At 35.1% G+C, this 24,530-nt stretch overlaps 1 protein-coding gene across 1 annotated transcript; it reads left to right on the top strand.

Annotated features, from left to right (window-relative positions):
- Positions 1-18,750: 18,750 nt before the first annotated feature.
- Positions 18,751-22,467, top strand: LOC120084207 (protein PHLOEM PROTEIN 2-LIKE A9-like). The gene is made up of 3 exons (XM_039040102.1): positions 18,751-19,316; positions 19,721-19,806; positions 21,677-22,467. The coding sequence occupies exons 1-3, from the start codon at positions 19,266-19,268 to the stop codon at positions 22,068-22,070; spliced, it is 531 nt and encodes a 176-aa protein (XP_038896030.1). The 5' UTR covers positions 18,751-19,265; the 3' UTR covers positions 22,071-22,467.
- The last annotated feature ends 2,063 nt before the right edge of the window (positions 22,468-24,530 follow it).

Genomic DNA, 24,530 nt, shown 5'->3' with positions numbered 1-24,530 from the left:
TTTGGAAACATAATTGACGACCAACATAATGTACTTGTGACAATTTGATGGTGGAAATGATCGTCTATGCCCCATTCGTCGAATAGCTCCAATTCTAAGATAATATTCATTGGCATCGCATTCTTCTATGAAATTTTTCCAGTTCGTTGGAACGTGTCGCATTTCATTGAATAGTCTCTCGTGTCCTTGAACAAAATTGGCCAAAAATATCCACTTTGTAACATCTTTGCTGCTGTGCGTTGACCTCCAAAATGTCCACCATACGGTGAGTCATGACATTAGGATAGTATGCGTTGGTGAGCAGTCTCTGGTACACATAGACGCAAGATCTGGTCTGACCCCCTCTTATAAAGATTTGGCTCGTCCCAATAATAATATTTACACTCGTGCATAAGCTGCCTCTTTTGGTGCGCTGTGTAATTTTTCAGGAATTGTTCACAGACCAAATAATTGACCACATCTGCATACCATGGTAATTCTTCAATTTTGAATAGCTGCTCATCTGGGAAGGTTGCGTTCACCTTCGACTGGTTGTGGTCGACTTCCGGATTTTCTAATCCTTATAGGTGGTCTGCAACCTGGTTCTCCATCCCCTTGCAATCAATGATTTCCATGTTGAATTCTTGAAGGAGGAAAACCCATCGAATTAACCTCGGTTTTGCATATTTCTTGGTCATTAAATATTTGATTTTCGAGTGGTCGGTGTGAACGATCACTTTGGATCCTAGCAAGTAAGCTCTAAATTTCTTCAGTGCAAAGATCACCACAAAAAGTTCTTTTTTGGTGGTAGTGTAATTCATTTTTGCAGGGTTCAAGGTTCTACTTGCATATACGATAGGGTGTAGCATTTTTTTCTTCTTTTGTGCTAGCACCGCCCCCATCGCATAACCGCTAGCATCGCACATCAGCTCAAATGGCTGTGTCCAGTCAGGTGCGATCAACACAAGTGCAGTTATTAATGCGTTCTTCAGTATCTTGAATGCGTTGATGCACTGTTCATCAAAGTCAAACGTTCTCTCGGCCTCTAGAAACACACTCAATGGTCGAGCAATTTTCGAAAAGTCCTTCACAAAGCGTCGATAAAATCCTGCATGTCCCAGGAAACTCTTGACAGCCTTCACATTTGCTGGAGGAGGAAGCTTTTCAATGGCCTCAACCTTTGCCTTATCCACCTCCAGCCCTTCCTTGGAAACTTTGTGCCCGAGCACAATACCTTCATTCACCATGACGTGGCACTTCTCCCAGTTCAGCACAAGATTTGTCTCTTCACATCTCCTCAGTATCTTTTCTAAATTGTTTAGACAAATTTCATACGTTTGCCCATAAACCGAGAAGTCATCCATAAAAATTTCCACTGAGTCTTCAAGATACTCAGAGAAGATGGCCATCATGCACCTCTGAAACGTACTCATCGCATTGCATAATCCGAACGACATTCGACGAAAAGCAAACGTTTCATATGGGTAAATGAATGTGGTTTTCTTTTGGTCTTCAGGAGCAATCATTATTTGGTTGTAGCCCGCATACCCGTCCAAAAAGCAAAAGTAATCACTTCCTACTAGGCGGTCTACCATTTGGTCAATAAAAGGTAAGGGGAAATGATCCTTCTTCGTCGCCGCAATGAGTTTACGGTAGTCCATGCAGACCCGCCAGCCAGTGAAGGTCCTCATTGGTATTAATTCATTGTTTGCATTTGGGACCACCGTCATTCTTCCTTTCTTGGGCATACATTGCACGAGGTTAACCCATATGCTATCAGCGATTGGATATATAATACTTGCATCCAACCATTTGATTATCTCCTTTTTCACAACCTCCTTCATCATAGGGTTTAGTCTGCGTTGAGGTCATTAAACCCTTTTTGGTTTTCTTCGAGTTTTATTCTGTGCATGCAATATGCAGGGCTGATTCCTCTTATGTCCGCTAGCGTCCACTCTATTTCTTTGATGTACTTCTTCAGGATGCTAAGCATTGCATTTTCATATTCTTCTTGTAGCGCAGAGGAAATTATCACTGATAGAGTTTCATTTTGTCCCAAGAAAACATACTTCAGGTGGCTTGGCAAGGTTTTTAATTCCACGGTAGGTGGTTGTTCCAAGGATGGTTTTTGTGCTTTTCTCTCTTCATTCAACGTCAATTTTTGTTTGTTGTTTGTTGTTTCCATGAACACTTTGCAGGTTACTACAGATGCGGTCATCTTCTCTTTCATCTTCATCTTCAGACTCTTCTTCTTCATTACAACTGGGTTCATTGTCGGAATCAGATAGGTCTTCTTCTTCCGGATACTTCATGGCTTTAATAATGTCAAACCTGAGCTTTTTTTCATACACACTCGGCGTGATCTCTCCCTTGTACACAGCAATTTGAGCGCGACCTGTAGATAAAAATGGTCGTCCTAATATGATGGGTACATCTTTGTTCGCTTTGTAATCGAGAATGATGAAGTCTGTCGGGAAAATAAATTTTTCAATTGAGACAAGGACATCCTTCATCTTCCCCTCTGTGTGAACTAGAGACCTGTCCGCCAGCTGGAAAGTCAATGTCGTGGGTGCCAGCTACCCACATTCAACTGTTTGAAAATTGAAAGGGGCACTAAGTTGATACTGGCCCAAAGATCGCAAAGCGCTTGACCTATATATATCCCACCAATTAAGCAAGGTATCGTGAAAATTCTGGGGTCGCACATCTTCGGTGAAATTATGGTTTTTGACTTTTACATTAACGCCACCGTTCCGAACTTTCCTGTGCTTCTTTTCTTTGTCACCATGCCCTTCAAAAACTTAGCATACTTTGACATTTGTTCAATCGCTTCAGTGAAAAGAATGTTGATGTGTAATTGTTTTAACATGTCCATGAAGCGATGGTACTGTACTTCATCATTTTTCTTCTTCTTAAGTCTTTGAGGGAATGGTGGCAGTTGTATCTTCACGATTCCCTATTCCATAGGCTTAAAAGTGGACGCAACTTCTGGTTCCATCGTCTCATTTTCTTCTGGTTCATCCTGTGTCAACGGGGACTTGGATTCCATCGCAACTGGAGTAGTCTTACTTGGCTCCATCTTCTCTTTCGCTATTGTCTTCCCACTTCGCAAATTCATAACTTGACATTACTCCTTTTTCGTATTCCCTGGGTTGCAAGGGAGCTTAGTTGAACTCGGCAACGCCCCTTGTAGTTTATTCTTTAGCTCGCCTACAATTTGTCACATTTGGATTTCGAGATTGCGGATCGAAGTCGCTGATTCTGGAGCACCGTCTCATTCTTTTTTATGTATTGCTTTAATAAGCTCTCCAGGGGAGAAGATGGCGGCGCTTCCGAGCTGCTATCTTCGTTTTGCGATTGACCATTTGTTCGCGGGAAAAATCCTGGCAGCCTTTCTTTTTATGCCATGGGTTGATAACTCTATTGATTATTTTTCCATGCGAAATTGGGGTGGTTTCTCCACCCGAGGTTGTAAGTGTTGGAGAAGGGATTGTTCTTGACGAAGCATATAGATTGCGGGCTCCTCGGACATTCTTCCATCCGATCCAAATCTCCACAATTAGCACAATTTATTCTTGTCTGCTCAATTGCGTTGACCTGCCCTCTTTGCGTTCCCGGGCTATTGATTACGATGCCCTATATCAGATTTATCATCGCATTCATTTGACTTTGTAGGGATGTGATGGCCCTATTGTTTAAGTCACCTTATCGAATTTGTAATCGTTGATTGCTTTCCCTCCATTCTTCGTGATTCTTTGATATGCGATCAAGGATATTTTTAACCTCATCATATGTTTTGTCAAGCAGGCCCCTAGCTGCTGTCACTTTGGTAGCCGTCTGCGATGCAGGGTTCAAACCGTGATAAAAGATTTCCATTTGAAGACAGTCAGGTAAGCCATTGTGCAGACAATCTCGCACCAATCTCTTAAACCTCGCATAGGCATCGCTGAGCGATTTTTCAATTTCCTGTTCAAAATTTGTAATCAACTTCCTTCTTCTTGCGTCGTCTGTTGGGAGGAAGTATTTTTTCATGAACTTCTCTACTACTTGTTCCCTAGACGTTATCTCCCCTGGCTCGAGAGAATAGGCCCATTTCCTTGCTTGGTCGCATAGCGAAAATGGGAACAACGTTAGTCGAACTTCCTCAGTTGAGATGTTTGAGAATACAAAAGTATTGCAGATTTCGATAAAACTCTAGAGATAGGCATGTGAATCCTCGCCATGCCTTCCACCAAACTGTCCGCCCGTTTGAATCATCTGCAACATAACCAGCTTCATTTCAAACCTCGATCCGTCCAAGGCTGGCCTCATGATTCCTAGGGAGAAATCACATAGGTTAGGCGTTGCATAGTCCCAGATGGGTCTATTGCGGTTGTTCGCCGGGAGAATGGGGTTTGCCATGATATTATTCGCATTAGCTGCTCTATCTTCCAGTTGTTTCGTCATGTTGGGATTTCTCTCTTGTTGTTATCGACGGTTGTTTCTTCATCTTCTTTGGAAACTTCTTTCAATCTCTGGGTCGTAGTTGGGCTCAGGAACTTCTCCTTCACTCACACAGCACCCCCTTCTTCCCTTACCAAAAGAAAGGCAGTGCACAAAGGTCGAAAGCTGCAAAGAAAATTTTAAAAAAAATTACTGCTAGCGTAATATGTACTGCCGTAATCCCCGAAAATGGCGCCAAAAACTTGATACGTTGTAAATGTGATGAAATAATGGTATGAAATTGCAGTGGTGAATTATGCGTTGCACATGCAAGTTTTCCTAGTAAAACCCAAATATAAATCTCATTAGGTTTCCTGATAAGTCCAGGGTCAAACATAGGGACTACTGAGTTACTATGCGACGATAAATTTTGATTCATTTGTGGTGGCAAAACAAATAAGTTGGTTAGAGTTTTGTTAAGTATAAATCTATTTGATGGATTTGAGTAAAGAGTTGAAATCGAAAGTTACACTGAGTATGCAACGAACGGGTTGAGAAGGGATTTAGTTAACACTTCCTAAGATTCAAGTTATGCGATCATGCTACACATACACAATAGCATGTCATCTCTCAATGAAAATGCCATAGTTCCTATTTCTAGGATGCATACGATGTATACGAAAATGTCGATAGGACTTATGTCTAAGCCTCTATTCTTGTCTATGCGATGATGAATGATACATATATACACAAGGTGACCGTATACTATCATATCCTATTTATAGGATGCATGCGATGCATAATAGCAAACAGAACATATGTCTACGTTTCTATCTCTTGCTTATGCAGTTCTAATCTGACTCTCTCAAGCCTAGATTCTAACCTGACTCTTTCAAGTCTAGGTTCTTTCTTTAGACTACTCTCTCAAGTATCTCTAAAGGGTGATTGACGCATACATAAGACAAGATGATCACATAAAGTGAATATCTTTAGTCAGGCTAGCTAAGTACTTCTCAACCCATTCAAAAATTTAGCTACTCATGCGAAATGTGAAGAGATTGAACAGATGTAGGGATAAGAAGCCCGGTAGCAATGTCTTGCTTCCCATGGCTTTTACACTTTCTTTTTACTCTACTCTGTCCAGAAGAATATCCTTGCTTTCGCAAGTGTCAGCCCTCTCTCCTTTTACAGCACTTCTCAGCAGTCTTTCGAGCTAACCAGGAATGATCTCTCGACATCTTCTTCTCTTTGCTTGCCTCTGCCTTCTATGTATAAGAACAACTACAGACTATAGCTATTTATTTGTATATAATCTATCTTCTATATGTGGCAAACTGTGTCGAACTCGTTTAACGGCGGTGGCCTTCAGTATTTATAGAGCTCAATGTGAGGAAGCTTTTCTTTCTAATGATTGCAATGATAGGAGATCATTAAATCTTCTGTTTGATGCACCGATCAATTGTCACCGAAAAGTTGAATGTACCTGCTACAGTGTGTCGTTAACGGCTTGTCAACTAAATTCAGATTCGACCGTCATCAGCTTTCCGTCCCATCATGATTTATTATGCTTTCACCTTGATGCATCAACTTTATGACGCCACCCTCTTGAAGGACTCCTCGCAAGCGCATTCGATCGCATGGCCTTGCGGTCACAATCTTTCAATGGGTGCGGACGCCGAATTCCTTGGATTGCAATCTTACTTGCGCCAACACATTTCTCCTACACAAAATAAGTGAATTAGCTGCTTTTATACGATAGGTGCATGCGATCGCAATATTCTTAGTTTAACGCTTTTTGGACATGATTTTATATATTTTTACTGTCGCATTCCCTCATTGTTTTACATCTTTGCGTTATAATCACATGCATTTCTGGCAGTTATCAGTAACACTATGAATACAACCCGCTTTGTAGATGTTAAAATTATTATAAAGTGCTAAAAATGATCCGATCCTGATCATTCATGTAGAGACATATGAGTGGGGGTATTCTATAGAAAGGGGTTTGTATAAGACCGGACCACGAAGTGACTAGTCTCATTATATAACGCCGTTCATAATAGAGAATTATTTTCACCAGGAATACCATAGCTGACATGACCTGAATCCTGAATGAGTTGTGAACTCCTGCCTATGAAGATAGTCCTTTGATTTGTATGGGTGAGAGTGGCCAGATTGCCAACTCAATAAGCCTATCATTTTGAGGATTCGTTTAATTGGGGAGTTGGGAACACAATTATACAAGATAGAATTCAATTCTTCGATAATGTTAGGGTAAGTAGATAAATTTCTCCCTTGAAGGCTGATTCCAGGGCTTGAAAAATATGATGGCACATCCTCGCTAAGCCTGAGAGGGATTTGATCATAGTTGGACTATGACTTATTGTTCATTAGAGAGATTAGTGATACTTAAAGAGTTAGATGTAACTACAGGGGGAAAACGGTAATTTTGACCCAGTTGTACTTATAAGTAACTTGTGAAGGGTCATCGCACTGTTGATTGGTTATATCCCATGGACACAGAAATATATCTGTAGTGCGAAGAATGTAACTATCGATATTTAGTGGAGTGACCGACAACTAATGGATGTTAAGTAATTTAATTAAAGGAGTTTAATTAATTATTCAAGTGTCATTGGAGCTTCAATCTACAGGTCCATAAAGTCCCCTTTGTAGCTCAACTGGGATTGTTAAGAATTATTTTTGGATTAATTTGAATTGTTCAAATTAAATTAGGGAAATAATTATAGATGATATAATTAATTTAAATTAATTATATGTGATATAATCTACAAGTCCATAGTGTCTGATACATTATAACATAAAGTTTATTTTGAGAGGAATTAAATATTTGAATATAATTCAAATACTAATTATATGGATGAGATTTATATAATTAAATTTAATATAAATTTGATTTATATTAAATACCATGATTGATTGGGAGAATTTAAACTATAGATTGTATTGTATTTGATACAATATATAAACTATAGGCTATGTGTTGTATTTGATATAACATATAGTTATATATATTTAATAAGTTAATTATTATATATATGTGTGTGTATATATATAATTTATTAATTAAATTAATTTAAATTTAAATTTAAATTAAAGGGGGAGTTTAATTCCCCCCCCCCCAAGAGAAATCATGGAAAGGGGAGAATCTGGGAGTTTTTTTTTTTTTTTTTTTTTTTTTTTTTTTTTTTTTAAGTATTCTTCATCTTCTTCACAGAAGATTACAAAGAAGGACTCTATGTGATTTGAAACGAATTCTCCCACAAAAGTTCCTTTTCTCTCAAAAAGTTAAAATCTTTATCCCAAAAAGATTCAGAGCCTACAACTCCCTGATATTCTCAGCCTACCCTAAGGAGAATATAGAGGATGATTTTGTGGTGGTGGTCATCTTGGATTATTATGTTCTTGGGAGTTTTTCGAATTGTTCGTGACCGATCGAGGAGGAGATTCATGAGGAGGTTGTTCATTCAAGGGTAAGTTTGTTTATAAACCTAATCTCCCTTCTCTACTTAATTCAAAAACATGTTGTAAAATTTCTGTAAAATGCACAATGTGTTTCTCTGTAATTATAATTTTTTGAAATTGAAATTGAGACATGATCCACACTTCTGCATCGAACCTCACAGTCCTTCATGAACATAATAAGTGATCTAAAAGGTTTATAATATGTGATGTACACGACCAATTAGGAGTGCTTGTTGGGGATGATGCCCTAAAGTCTTGTGTCCTGTAGTTTGTAAACACAGTTTGTACAAACGCTTGTGATGTAATATATGATATTTTCTTCACTACTTATCTTTGAACATTGGATGTTTTATTTTCTTTACCACAAACCAATAAACAAAAATCCCTTATTGTCATTATGTAACTTAAGCATGTATGTGGTGACATACAAATGGATCATGTCTTAAGTGATAACTAAAATGGTCTGTAGTATATGGATATAAGAGGGAAACTTTATACTGGTAATGCTACAGATGTGGCTCACTTTGTGGAATAGTTATAAGTGTTGTGTCTTACTACAGATGGTCTAATCTAGATCATTCATGTGGGGACGTGCGAACGAGGGCGTCCTATACAAAGAATTTGTATAAGACCTGACCACAAAGTGTTAACGTCTCGTTATATAACGTCGTTCATGATAAAGACTTCATTCACTAGGACGACCATAGGTAACATGACCTTAATCCTAAGTGAGTTGGGAACTCCTGCCTTTGAGGGCGATCCTTTGATTTGCATGGGTACGAGTAACCAGGTCGTCGACTTAAAACTACAACTTTGGGGATTCATCTGATTTGGGAGTTTGGAGCTTAGCTACACAAGATGGAATTCACTCCTTCCTCGAAGTAGGGGTAAGTAGATAGACTGCTCCTTTAAGGGCTAATCCTGAGGCCTAAATGATGTGGTGCCACACACCTTCTCATGGTCTGAGAGGTGTCCACACATAGTATGACTATGTTGTATTGTTCATTAGAGAAATCAGTGGTACTTAAGGAGTTAGATGTAACTACAGGGGCAAAACGATAAATTGGGCCAGCTGTACATACGAGCATCTGTGAAGGGTTATCGTACTGTTGATTGATTATATCCAATGGACACAGAAATATATCTGTGGTAAGGAGAGTTCAATTGTCGGTCTTTGGTGGAATGTTTGGCAGTTAACGGATGGTGGATCTCGTGTCAAAAAATTTTAGTCAGCTATTCACGTACTATTGGAGCTTAGAGCTATAGGTCTATAAGGTCCCCTTGGTAGCTCAATGGATTCACGTTGAGAATCAGTTTTTGGGTCAGTTTAAAATGTTCAAATTAACAAGAGGGAGTTCGATTATATATGATATGATTAAATTGGTTAATTATATTTGATATCATTGACTTTATGTATGAGATACATTAATTGGAGGAAAATGGATATAAATATGATTTATATCTAGTAGAGGAGAAAACACTATGATTGTTATATGATATTAAACTATAGGTTAATGAATATAATATGATTATATTTATTATTTTATTTTGACAATTATGAGATAATTGTGCATGCCATTTTCTCCGTAACTGTGCGTTAGTGGGATGTTCCAATCGGTTTTTGTAACTGAAGAATAAAATAAAAAAAAATTTCATTTTGCAAGAATCACGATTAATTGCTCATAAAGTGTTTTCTGCCCATCGCTTAGTGAAATCAGAGACTATACGATAGCTCGAGTTTACAACACGATCGCTTACACGCGTGCGCTTCTTTCTAAACGATTGCCTACGTTTTACTAAACGATCGTGTAGTGCCGAGCATTTACTAAATGATCGTATAGACGATCGCTGCCTATTTCCTACACGATCGTGGACTTAACCTAAACGATGAAGCATTTTGTCTATACGATAGACGCAACCTTCTCCTACTTGCTTGATCGTTGTATACGATCCTCTTTTCCTCCTCCCCTCTACCAAATCCGAACAAAGCCCACACTTTGGATTCTCACACCAAGAATACTAAGGGTTCCAAGTGGTGGTGTCGTTCCCATCCTTCTGTTTGTGTAGAGACTGTTAGTGGTACACGACTGGTGGTGATGCTGAACGATAGCTTGACATTTGATAACTTGTAGAAATACAAGTTATTTTTGCTCTTAAGTTGGAACAACTAAGGTTTTTAATAATAAATTCTCCTCATTTTTAAAAGAAACGCATGGATTTATTCAAACATTCGCAAACTCATACAAAAAAAGTTCTATTACTAAATATCGCGGCACTAACGCATTGTACTGCAGGATTTCAATGCAAGGATTAACGCTAACGCATTAGACAAGTGTCGCAGGAAAAGCTCTAACGCAAGGGCCATGCGTCGGAGGGAGTTCAACGCAGAGAAGATTCATTGCTCTAGGGTGATTGTGTCACATCACCACTTGCAAGTATGGGCATCTACAGCAGGCGGCGTCTAAAAAGCTTCCAAGAGTCAGTCGGCTAAAAGCTTCCAAGAGTCAGTCGGCTAACCAAGGCATGGACTTTAATGCTGACCAGGGCATGGACTTTAATGCTGCCCATTCACCAAGTGGACATGACCAACACCTATAAATAGATGAAGTCCCTCCAGAGTTAAGAGTTCGGAAATTATCAAGATCCTTACTCTCTGTATATTGTAGTCATAGTCTTAATTATGTAGAAGCTATACCGTGGTGTCGAGACGAACAAAAGGGTTGAGAACCACCACCACCGCCGGTCAGGGAGTAGAGGAAGCCAATCTTGAGAAAGACACTCCGTCCACTTCCTATACAAGTGATTGTACACAACGAGATTGAGCCAAAGAACTACAAGAAATTGTATTCTTTGGCTTGACTCAGTTTCCTTCTTATTTATCACCTTCATTCCATTTGATTGAATATTATTTTTGTAAAGACTCCTTGTTTCTTTATAAAATTCATATATTTGATCCATCATACTTACTATTATTTATTTCTTGTTTATGTTGAATGCATTAATACTTTATGCACAACTTCATTCTAACGCTCAAGCCAACTTGACAACTTGGTAAAAGCATCTTTCATTTAGACTATTCGAAAGAATAACTAAGCTGCATTAAGTAGGATGCCTAGTACGGCTAGAGATAAACTTACTGGTGTCTATTGCATTTTGTGTTAGATGAATGCATCCTAGAGATAGGCTTTGTATGTTATTCACGTTGAGAAATGTTGAATGAAGTCTGACGCATAAACAAAAGATAAGCAAATCATCCCATCTCATTCACATCACACCCTAATTATGTACACTCATCTTAGACCGACGCGTCCACTTACCTTAAACTCCATTTTTGCATGATCCATCATTCACCACTCCTCTTTTGTATCTTCTTGCCCAGGCACGATAATTTAGTGTAAATAATACATTTCTCACATTCATTTAGGAAAACCCCTACAGTAGATACAACGCAAGGTCTGCGTCTGTTTAACTGAATTCCTGAGTTCGACCCTGGACTTACCAGGAATCTAAATTAGATTTATACTTGGGTCTGGTTTAGGAAAACTTTAACGTTATTACACGGAGTTGTGTGCGTTCTGTGCATATATCTAACGCCCCAACTCATTACAATTACTTAAACGCATCAAAGCTTAAATGTATCACTTGTATTTAGAACCTATTTTTCCAATTTATTTTATACAATACACTCCCAGAGCAAATCATTATAGCAACGAACAACATTTCAACGAGAGCGAGAGCACCCGTTCCTTGGGGAGAGGGAGATTTGCTATGAAGAAAGGTTCTTGGACTGGTAAGTGTTCTTATTCTCTTGTTTGTTTATTTTAAAGCATGCCGGTAGTTTTACAGTATGATGCATATTTGTATGTTTGAATGTAAATGTGGTAATTCTGTCACAATGTCTTTATAAAGATCCGCTTCCGTTCAAAGGTACTCTTATGTAAGAGTTCCTTCAGTCCTAACAATCACCATCAGTCAAATCATGCAATATACAACATTCATATTTCATATCAACCATAAACATGCTATAATGATCATAGTAACATAAGTCACTGATTTCCAGAACACCTCAATAGTCAATTCATCAAACTATCATGATAAATCATTCAATCATAGCAAATTATACCATCACAATAGAAGCATGCAAACAATGTATTCATAATCTATTAGGGAAAGATAAGTCTATAAGACAAAGCTAAGTGTGATGTTTATGTGATAATTATTGATATGTTTATATGTTTTCAAGCAATTAAGTTTCATGAGATTGCTTAGCATTTTCCTCAAGTACGTACTTGTTTTATCGCATGCCAAGGTGATATGTTAGTCTTATTTCAGATTAAGTATTCTATGTTGAAGCATGCATTCTAAAGACTATAGCTAAGTTTCTGCAAATGCTAAGCTTAAAGCTATGTTCTGAAAGATTCATAATATGTATGATTTTTAAAGCATGATATGTTTTTAGTAAGCCGGATACTGAAAGCATGGAAGGTGTCAAGGAAGTACCTAAGGTGTTGACGGTACTTAGTAACTCCATGTGCACGTAGAAAGTTCTGAATGTGAGGTTGAAGTATGGGTCTCCTAGGCAGTATTTCAGTAACCTAGGGCTAAAGTATGGGTCTCTTTCCCTGATACAATTGAGCGATGAATGCTCATTCTCAACTAAGATTCAGGAAGTATTCATAGAATGTTATTATGTTTTACGACTCAAGTTTTATGAAAGCTATCCGATGACTTATAGTTAAAGACACAAGAAATAGTCAGAAGCGACACACCTTGACTAAGGTTATAGTGAAAGTTGGGCCAGAGGGTCCCTCCCCCAACCAAGTTTTAGTTGAGTAAGTTTATGCTCAAGAGTGGACCAAAGGAGTCGTTCTCTTGTAAAGATATTTAATGTGGAAGTTGAGGCTTAAGAGCCTTCTAGAGCTTATGACTATGATGCCTATGTTATGTTTAGTTACCAGTAGAGAAGTTTTATGTAAATACTTGACTAATTTCTCAGTTTTCAGCTACGATTTTTAGTTCATAGTCTTTTGTTAAACATGATTGATATGTATGCCTTTTATGTTTCAAAGGTTAGTCACTCACTGGGCTTCTAGCTCACCCTGTTTAAATGTCTTCTCCATAAGGAGCGGTCACTCCTCAGAAGACGACTCTACTATTGCTCTGCCTCTCAAGACCAAACTGTTAGAAAGTCTAAGTGTGGGTTATGTATAAAGTAGTACGCATGTATTATGTCATATAGGGACTAGTTGAGTGTGTTGGGCTCACTGCTTATGTAAAGTATATAAGTTGTATTAATGAAAGAGTAATGTAAAACTTTGTTAATGAATGTTATTGTCTTAAGTTTATAGTTGAGTATATATGCATTTCAGGGTCCTAAGTTAGGTTAAGCAGGTTAGTAAGCAGTAAGTATCAGCGAGAGGGTTGGTAACTGCTGCAGTCACATCTCCTTGCAAGTTTAAAGGGAAATTTGGGAGGGGGTGTGACAGTAGATGGGTCAAAGGTGTGAGAGACAGACAAAGGATGGCGACATGGTGGCTGGGTGACAGCTTGTAGAAATACAAGCTATTGTAGCCTTTTACTTAGAATTATGAGGGTTAACAAGTAGAATATGTGTTGATAATACTAAGAATTCATGTGAAAAGTGAGCTTGCGTCGATCAACACTAAAAAACCTTGCTAACCCTATATCATGCATTATATTGCATCAAAATATCTATTTTTGTAGCAATTATAGGAATCGATCGCATGTGTTGATCCCAGACCATCGCAAAGTTAATCGCATGTGTTAATCTTCAAGAAGACGAGTTCATCGCATGGATGTTGCAGCTACAGAGTAATAACCGTGATAGAAGGTAGATCGCATGGTGGGAGGAATGCATTGGTACTTCGGGAGAAACGAGCATGAACGCATATCTTAGGAGTATCAACAAGATAAGGTGATGTTGACATTGCCCATACCGCGACAAAGGTAATAGTGAGTCAGAATGCAATCATCAATGCTGTTGGTGTTTGAGCTCTATAAATAGAGCCTTGGACCTTCACTTCAAATCATCTGAGCTTCTTTCTTAAAGAAGATCTTTGTGATCACAGATGAGATCATGAGCAGCCACTCTTTGAGGATTCTCCACCCCACAGCCCCTTCCAAGTGACAACCGGAGTTTATGTTAGAGATAGAGCTCGAGAGGGACTTCTCCACCATCCATCCATAGAACCACCAGTAGCCTTGACGCCTTTTGGATGAAAAGCAAGAGATTGTTTTCATCTAGCCTTCCATCTCTCCTCTTATCTCTGTATTGTATTAAATTTTGGCTTAAGACATTAATATATTTTGTAATCAATGCATCTCTTAGTTCCTTCGGCTCCATATTCTTCACCTTCTCATTCTTTATCATCGTTAATAGTCATCGCTTAGTTATCAAAGGTAGTCACCTACTCAGTCATGTTGCCTAGAGATAGGATGCATGTAGCAACCTACCGAGAGGTGTGTGTTGCGGGAGTATAGTGAGTTAATCTTCTTTGCTTATTGTGAGGCGGTAGCAACACTTATCTATGAGTTGTCGCAATGCTTGTCTATGAGCTGACTAGCCACAACTAACTTCCTGAGAAGGTGAGTGGTGGGTCACACTAAAGCAAAGTAAGCTTTGTTCCTAGAGATAGGCACAATCTTATGATCAACGCAACCATGCATTATAGAGATATAGGCATGTGGCTGGCCACCGAGAGGTGTACGATGCGTTAGTATGACGAGCTGGGATTACTCGAGCGACCTAACATAATGAACCTTATTATGTGTTAACAGTTGCTGCATCTCTTTCCATTCTCATAGTTAAACTTCCATTGCTCAATCTGTTTAGTTAGAAGTAGGAGTAGCATATAATCCTTTAACTCCTATCTTTTTACTTTTATTCATCGCCTCAAACGCATCACTTCAGAAATATTATTGAGCTGCAAGTCCCTGTGTTCGACCTCGGATCATCCCAAGAAACTTGCATTCTCGTTATACTTGGCAAGAAAGCGAGAAAACTTGTGACAGGAGTACATGATCATCGCATACATGCTTAAATGCATATTGTATATTTTCAAGTCCAACGCATGACCATCGACACATGGAGATCAACGCATAGCATAAGACATGCATTATATATTTTCTTTTCACCACTGGGCGACGTGATCGAACGACTGGTCGAACTGTTGCACACCAAGCCATGAAGGAGAGGTAAAGGATCAAGAAGAGAGAAAGAAAGAAAATGTAGGTCGAACTTGGAGTTTGAGGTGCAAGTTGAGGGCATGAGACACATTGTCCATCAATGAGGAGAAATCTGCAATATCCTGCACGATCATTGAGGGAATTTCCATAATTTTATAAGAATATTATGTTAGTATAGATAAACTAGTATAATAAATTATTTAAACTTAGTTTAGGATCATTTGGGAACTTAATTTAAGATAATAGAGAGTTACTAAGAATAATTATTTTATTTTATTTTATTTTATCAAAGTCGATTTTAATACTTTTTTGCATGTGATTATTACAATTCTGATTTAAATTCACTCTAAATATTAGTAATAAAAAATTTGAACTTCATTCATTGGTGTTTGTTTAAATAATGTACATGGAAATATGAAGAATCTTAATTATAACTTAAGCTAACTTCAACCATAGTATAGCTTTCTTTTAACCTAATTCTTTCAACATCCACCCAAGGGGTATTAAGAGCATAGATTTGTGAATCAAAGAGACAATAGCCCCCATTTTAAGACTTTTTGATCGTGCATGCATAGATGAGGGTGAAGAAGAGGTTTGCTCACATTTTGAAAACCCTTGACTTAAGTTTTTCAAGTGTCTTTTCATTTATCCTTCAAGAGAGTGATGTTTATTGAAAGGAGGGTGTCGAATCCTTCTTCGACTCATTAAATAAAACTTGTAACTTTTTATAGAATAAATAAACCAATTGGGACAGTAAGCATATTTATCTTCTCAGATCAATGATCCATCTATTTTAAGATTCTCTATTTTATACTTAGAGTAAGCATGTTTTCTTTGTAGCTTTTTTGGGAGAGTAACTATATGACCCTCCAAATTGTTAACTAGTTTTTGGTCTTTAGAGTTCAAAGTCTAATATATTTATCAATGTATGTTGCTGATAGATTACAGATTAAGCAAATTTTCACTTTCTTTGTTCTGAATTGAATAAGTGAATTAGCTGGTTTTTGTTTTTATTAAAAGTTGAGTTGTGTATACAAAAGAAATTAAGATTTTATTTTGTGCATATATATAAGAGAAATAGAAATTTTTTGGTTTGCCACATGCCCCAGCAATAATTATTTTTTAGTTTTTCAATAACCGCCGATGGCAGGCATTGCCTGTCACACAAATAACACTTATTATCAAAGAGAATCCTGCAATGTCATGTAATAATCAACAATAAAGGGGGAATGAAAAGCACTCAAAAAGTACTTCCTTTGGCCTATATTTTTGTTGGTTTTTGTCTACATAATGTATTCTTTCATGCCTATAGGAGTATTTATAGTGAAAGAAAGTGAAATTTTTGTGAATATTTAAACATAAAAATTAATTTATTTATGTAGATTAAATTCAATGCTAGAAACTTTCAAATTGGATTGAAACTTCAAATTAAGATGATATTTCATATTCAAATATAGCTGTTGGGTTGATGCCCTAAATCTTGTGGCCTTGTAGTTTGTAAAATTGTATACGTACAAATAGATTACTTATTTATTAAAATATATTTTATTTTATTTGACATTTAGTTGCATTAACCCAAAATCAATAAATAAAGATCCAAAGATATTGGATGTAACTTAAACATATATGTGGAGACATACAGGTAGATCATGTTTAAGTAATAACCTGAACGGTCTATAATAGAGGGATAAGGCTTGATACCTTATTCTTGTAACACTACGGATATGGTCTACTTTGTAGTTGTTACAATTGTTGTAATGTTCTATAAATGATCTGATCTTGATCGAATGTGGAGACATGTCAGCGGGGGTATCCTATACAAGAAGGAATTCACTCCTTCTCTATTGTTAATATACCTACCATTTTGGAGATTCATCTGGTTGGGGAGTTGGGAACACAACTACACAAGAAGAAATTCACTCCTTTCTGATTGTTAGGGTTAGTAGATAAATTGTTCCTTAAGGGCTAATTCTGGGACCTGAACAATGTGGTGCCACACCCTCTGTTGGCTCGAGGAGGGGTTCAATTATAGTTGAACTATGAGTAATTGTTCATTAGAAGGATTGGTGGTACTTAAGAAGTTAGATGTAACTATAGGGGTAAAACACCAATTTTTGAAGGGTCAACGCACTATTGATTGGTTATATCCAATGGACACATAAATATATCTATACTGCAAAGAGTACAACTGTCGGTCTCTAGTGGAGTAACCGACAGTTAATGAAGGTCGATTAATTTAATTAAAGAGTTTAATTAATTAATCAAGTATCATTAGAGCTTCAATAGATCCATTAGATCCCCTTGTTAGCTCAATAATGATTAATGAGAATCAAATCAGTTCTGGGTTAATTTGAATTGTTTAAATTAATTAAAGAGAATTAATTGTATAAGATACAATTAATATAATGTATGTCATACATTATAATATAAAATTTTAATGAAGAAAATAAATATATGAATTATGAATATGATTTATATCAAAACTATAGGTTAAAATTAATATTAGTTTTATTCATATTAATATTATGGGTTACATGAAGGAATAATAAACTATATGTGATATTATATGTGATATAACATAAACTATAGGTTATATATTATATGTGATATAATATATGGTTTAATATGATATATACATTAAATTAACTATTATATTATTATTTAAAATTCAATTTTGAATTTTGAAAATTAAAAAAGGGGAGGGAGTTATAACTCCCTCATCCCCGTTTTCTCTCATATACTAGAAACACAAAGTGGGAGTTTAAGTTCAATTTTTATAATCTTCTTCATTTATCTTCCTGCCTATCTCTCTGTGCGTATAATTCTCTCAACCAAGAAAACTCCTCCCTTCACCAAAATTAACCAACACAAGCCCACACCTCTCTATTAATTCTCACCATTAGAATAACTGGAACTCACTTGTGGCGGTGTATCCTTATTGTTGTTCATGTTTTTGTGTTGTTGACGGGTGAAAAAGAGAAGACTAGTTCGTGATCTTACTATGAAAAGGAACCATGAAGAAGTGTTCTTCAAGGGTATGTACCTCTCGATCCCTTCTCCTCTATGTATCTTCCGGTAGAAGCATGCTTACAATTCAATTGGTTTATCCTGTTAGTTTCCATCCTCTACATTGTAATGTTCTATAAAATAAAATTAGAGGCATAATGCATTCAATTACTTCCACTTCATGGAATTCAAATCCCATCATTAACATGTATGAAGGTTAATTAGTTTCTTCAATTTGAATGAGTTATATTTGAATTTGATCAAGTAATAACTAAACTGAGTTAAATTTGACAAATGTTTCATTTTGTATTTATTTAATTTTATTTTGTATTTTGGAGAGTTACTAAGTTGCTAGCTTATAAATAGCAACTTGGTTGTTAATTTATTGCATCTCATTTCAAAATTCAAGAGTTCTCTCCTTTCTTTCATTCTTTTCATCTTGAGTTGAGTTGAGAGAAAATATTCAAGAGTTCTGCGAGATCTAAGTAGTTTGAGATTGCATTTCCAACGAAGTCACTCGTTGTATCCTACTGAGATGATCATTGTAGTCTGCTTGCAGCCCGTGCAAAGTGAATGATTATCTTCAGGACAATGCTAATTAGAAGCGCACCTTGATTATTAAATCTTCGATTATTTTGAGGTTTTTTCAAACCTTTGATTAATTCCATATTTAAGCTTTAATACATCATTTGGCTTACATTTAACTTTGAATAATGTACATTGAGAGTCCATTAACACAAGAATATATGTTATTCCAAAAAGATATAAAGGGGAATAAGAAAAAGAAAACCAAAAAGAAGAGAGAAAAACAATCGACTGGAAACAGTATGCATGAAATCTCAAGAAAATTCGATTCCTTGTTTTACTTGAAATTGAATAATACGAAGCTTCGTCCCAAATGAATTGATTCGGCTAAGGCCCAATCCTTTCAATTTGGTTTTGATACCATCTTCTATAAAATTGGTATATATTCACCACAACTTCCATCTTTCTTCTTCTATAAAAGAAAAGGCTTTTGGCAGAGGCCCTTAATTACTACCAACAAACCAAAACAGGTAAAGAAAACATCGAATCATTAACTACAAACAAAACTGAGTTCATCATTACAAAAACGTACAGCTCCAAAGCTGAAGCTTTTTTCACCTTCGACTTGGAAGAACATCGTAATGGCTCCCGATCCTCACTTTAAGGCTGATTCTCCCATAAAGAACATTGAGGTAAAGCTCGGAAATCCCATTTTTCTCTATATTATTCATTTTCGTTTCTATGTATTTTTTCTAAACTTTGTTGTCATTTGACTCATATCTGGTCCATTTATAAAAAAAATCTACCACACGGTAGAGTTTCATTGATGTACAGTCTCAGCTATACAAAGTGTTTTTTTTATACTCTATTTTTTATTTATATTATTAATAGTGGCAACTATGTCATAAAAGTAATTGACATGAAACAATGTCTCTAGACTATATGTAATGGTTCGGTTTTGTTCATAGGATTTATAAGTTTCTAAAATTTAACATTAGACTTTGGCGTATAGCATCTATAATTTGGTTGAAATATAGTTGCGTTTTGATATGGTTTTTAAATATAGCATTTCATTTGATAATTCACAATATTTCAGGAGAACAAATTCAAAATTTATCCAAGGGCTCTAAATATTACATGGGGTAAAGATAAGCGATTTTGGAACTTACCTCATCGAGACACGTAAGCTTCGACTTTCTCATTTTTTAATATAATCTATTATATTTTAATGGTACTTATTTTAGAACTAAAATTCAACTTTAATTGCCAACATGAACCAGTTCAATTGACATAGTACTTATACTATCGACCTCGAAGTCAGAGGTTTGATTTCTCCCACAATTTAATTACAATACCTTTGAAGAAAAGAAAAAAGTCAACTTTAATTTGTCAATCTAAAAAAAGAGAAAACATAGTTTTTTTTTTTTTTTTTATTCACTCTAAAATCATTGATATTGGTTGTAGAAAAGATGAAAAAATCGTCCTCGTGACGAATCCCTCGTCGTGTTTCTCTCTCTTGTTTTTTTATTGAGTAGTATCACTACAAAAAAAACAAATCTATTGTAGCAATTTTTTGTAGTGGTTTGACAAATGCTTCGAAGATTTATAGAATTGCAGTCGTCTATAAAAACACATAAGCAAACCGTTGCTATATGTATACATATCGAAGAGGTTTTTGTTTCACAATGTTTTTTAAATTGTTGTGACCTATATTCAATTGCAATGATTCATTAATGACACAATTATAGATCCTTACAAATATATCTATGTTTCAACATTTTTATTAACTGTTGTAATAGAAACGATTGCAACTATAACATTGTAGAGCTTAAAATATTGAAATAATAATTTAATTCAAATGCAACCATTTAGTAGCAACAACATTTAAAACAAAAATATTACAATATTGTATGTTATACCAATTTAGTTGCAACAATTTTTTATGTGTTGCAATACATTTGGACTTGCACTTCGAAGCTTTTTTGTTTCTTGTGGAAAAATAGAAGTAAAAAACTTAACAATTTTTCATATATAAAAAAAATTACCACTTCCATAAATGTTGCTATAAATGTTACAGTGGTTAAATATTGCTATTATAGATTAAATAAATCGCTGCAATAGACTATTTTTCTTGTAGTCTATAAAGTACATACATAGATATGACTACACGATACATATATGATCAGATTTGTTAATTTCTAAAAAATTAAGATACGGATACGTCTAAAAATGCATCATTTTTTTATATATTTTTTAATATATATATATTTCTAAAATATAAGGACACTGAGACGTTGAACATACATATTTTTTTTCTTTAATAAATCTAGGATATAGATAAATTTAATATACAAGTTAATAACAATAGTACAAAATAGAATACAAACACTGAAATACAATAAAAAAAAAAACACATCTAAGACGTTGAAATACAATATTTAATAAAATACAATAGAAAAGTGACTCATATTGCAAAGAAGAAGATTGATTTTCTTGCATAGAAATAAAAAGGATCTTCTACCCTTGATGAAAAGGGCAGAGAAGTTCTCCTCCTCAAAATTTATATATATATATATATTTCTATGAAATAGTTGCAAATATAGACTTAAAGTATTAATAGATATAACATAATATATAAAAAATTATAAATATGATCAAATTTAAATAGTCTATCAGTGATAGACCATATCACTGGTAAGAGTCTATCAACGATGTTTTACACTCTGTTATTTTAAAATGATGTTATACACTTTGTTATTATTCCTAAAAATGCTACTAATTGCAATTACCCTATTTCTATTATATTTTGGACGGTTTGGATTGATTTGAGAAAAAAAGTTTTTCAAAAAATTCATTTTTATTTAAATACTTTTGATAAAAATGAATTAAAATACATTTGAAAAGCTATTTTGAGTGATTGTCAAACACGACAATTTCTTTCCAAAGACTTATTTTTTAAATTAAATACTGAAAAATGGAAAAGAAATTGTGTTATTATATATGCTTCTTGGTGAAACTATTTTGTTGACATTTAGAAGTTATGAACTTGTAGGAGGAACGAAGACAGTTTTGCAGAGCTGAAACAAGTATGTTGGCTGGAAGTAACTGGTTCAACTGAGAAAGATGTTTTGGTGGAAGAAAAGTACAAAGTAGGGTTCGTGATATCACTAAGACCAGATGCATTTGGATGGGATGATTGTAGTGTTTACATAATGGCAAAGATTGGGAGAAGGGGAAATTACTCGTTCAAGAAAATGAGTCTTGCAGCCCTACCTACTGGGAAAAGGATTACCATTCCCGATGATGATCAATTGATCATCCAAGTCCCCGCTTTCAAGCCTGATAATGATGATTTGAAGCTCTATTTTGGTCTCTATGAAGTTTGGACCAATAGGTGGAAGGGAGGGTTGAGGATCCATCATGCATTTGTTGAGATTGTTGAATGATGACACTCCACCTATTAAAAAATAGGTGATTCGTCATATTTGTGTAATGTTTATGAATGGGTAGTTGATATCCCAATTGCGGGGCTATTTATTGTTACTCTATGTGATTTTTATATAAGGCTACTTTGTTCGTGTGCAAATCTAGTCATTTTGTCGGGATTAATCTATTCATGTAAAAAGCACAAACAACTTCTAGGAGATGAATCGAGAATAAATAATTAAGTCAAATTCGGCCAAAGCATCGACGATCGAGTGTTAAAGGAGCCAATTGAAGTTAACGGGTGTTTGAGGCGCTATGTGATTACTATAATCAGTAATTATTATAGATTGCGGCTTATAATAGTATGTAAGTTGTAATAATTTGTGTTTGGAGTGTAAACTATTTTTGTTTATATTATAATGTCCTGTGTTTGGGGTTGATACTAAAATAGTTTTGGTTATATATTAGTCTATCTGTAGGATACAAATTATATTAGTCCAGGTTATAATGGTCTATGTTTATGATGCATATTATTTTAGTTCTAGTTTAGGATTTTGTTTTACTATTTTTTAGGGTTCCTTCCGTATATAGCAAAAATGAGGCCAAGATATTGCAAAAAAAATAGCAAAACTTAGAACTAATTGAAAATATAGCAAAATTTACCTCCAACCCATAGAAAACGTCCAAAAAAAACCAATTGAACACACAAAGATGGAAGCACGAAAACTGCTAATTTCAATAGTAGACCTTTATTACTGCCTATTAGATCAGTGATAAATAGTAATAAAAATCTATTGCCAATCATAATTTGTATCACTGTAGATTGTGATTGAGATCTATCACTAATATACTTATTTGATACTAATGGACCAAAGAAGAGTGTCAAAACCTTCTAATAAACTTAAAACACGTTGACTAAATTGTTGAATCATTTTAAAGAAAAATCTTCAGTCTAATGAAAGTGCAAACTGTCGATAAGTTGTAAAAGGATCTAAGTCATCTCTCAAGGAAACAGTTTTTAACAAACTTCTTAGAAACAACAAAAACTTTTCTCAAAATTACAACTCTAGTCACAAGAAAAAATTGATTTGAATATTTGGTAAGAACTTAATTTGATAAATAATAATGAAAAAGTTGGAATTCCAACATGTTCATGCTCCTTTTTAAAGAAAATGTAGCCTAATATGAAAACTTGTAACTTTGCTCAAATTTAATATATTGATGAAGTGAGTTCAACACCAATTTGATCTTCTTCTTCTTCTTCTTCTTCTTCTTTTTTTTGAAAAGACCACCTATTCGATCATAAAAGAAGTATATATAGGATTCTATACCATTAAGCCTATATTTATTTAGCTAATATGAACTTAGGTAATAAATAAAACAATCCCACGGTTCTAAAGGTCTTGCCTTATGTCTAGGGTTAAAAGCAAAATCCTATTTTCAGTTTCTTTTTCTAAATCACTTTTATGATAATCAAATTTCACCTAACCCTTTCGGTATTAGATTTAATTTTAGTATACTAATCTAGGTGATCAATCTAGAGTACTAACAATTATTACTCGAAAATCAATAAAAGAAAATCAAGTTATATTGAACTGAGCTAAGTCACCTTATTTTATATATTAGACCTTTGCTACTTTCTTCGGAGTATTCACATATTTGAATCAACAGCTTAGCTCAGGATTAAAGAAGTAAAGAACAAAATTTGAGATCAAAAGAAATTCGTTGTAAACTAAGTAAAAGAGAGAGTTAAATAAACTTAAATTCAGACCAGTGTAAAATGAAATTGACATACATAAACAATGTTGTTGAAAAATTAAGTTGAAGAAATGAAATATATAGATCAAAATGAAACTAAACTTGAGACGATGAAATAAAGAACAAAGAAATTAAAACTTAGAAGAAAAGGATGCACGTTAGCCTTGAATCTAGCCTAATTCAAGATTTGTCAAGATGAATTGAGATATGACCATCCAAACTTTCGAAGGAGATCGGATATGTGCTATTGTTGCAACTCAAATCTTCAAAAAATGCTAGAAAAAAAAAATAAATAGAAGTTAAAAACTTTTCTATGTTGAAGGAAGAATGGATTCTTCGTTACTATTTTGGAGAGCTTTGGAAGTCTTTTTATAGACATCAAGGGACTTGTGATTGCTATGAAAGATGAGAGGCTCATGGTTTGTCCTATTTTGACATGATTGATGGAGACAAATCATTCAAATTTTACCCAAACAAAATATGTTTTTTTTTTTTTACCTGATTTCATAACTTATTTGATAGAAGGTGAGCCTCAGACTTTTCAAGAAATTGTATCATCTCTTGATACACCTTTTTGGAAAGTAGCTATCAATAGTGAGTTAGAATCCATTTTATAGAACAATACCTTGACATTGGTTGTTTTACCTCCTGGAAGTAAATCAATTGGGAGTAAATGGATTTTTAAGGAAAACTAAAGGCTGACAATACTATTGATAAGTACA

This window comes from Benincasa hispida, chromosome 8 (genome assembly GCF_009727055.1).
Source record: "Benincasa hispida cultivar B227 chromosome 8, ASM972705v1, whole genome shotgun sequence".
NCBI classification, from domain to species: Eukaryota; Viridiplantae; Streptophyta; class Magnoliopsida; order Cucurbitales; family Cucurbitaceae; genus Benincasa; species Benincasa hispida.
Note: the sequence above shows the minus strand (reverse complement) of the source record. Positions and strands in the feature narration are given on the sequence as shown.

Excerpts from the sequence above, each read along its gene's own strand:
- LOC120084207 (XM_039040102.1), top strand. The coding sequence starts at position 19,266 with ATGGCTCCCGATCCTCACTTTAAGGCTGATTCTCCCATAAAGAACATT. Across the intron at positions 19,317-19,720 it reads CTCCCATAAAGAACATTGAG|GAGAACAAATTCAAAATTTA; the intron begins GTAAAGCTCGGA and ends ACAATATTTCAG. Across the intron at positions 19,807-21,676 it reads AACTTACCTCATCGAGACAC|GAGGAACGAAGACAGTTTTG; the intron begins GTAAGCTTCGAC and ends ATGAACTTGTAG.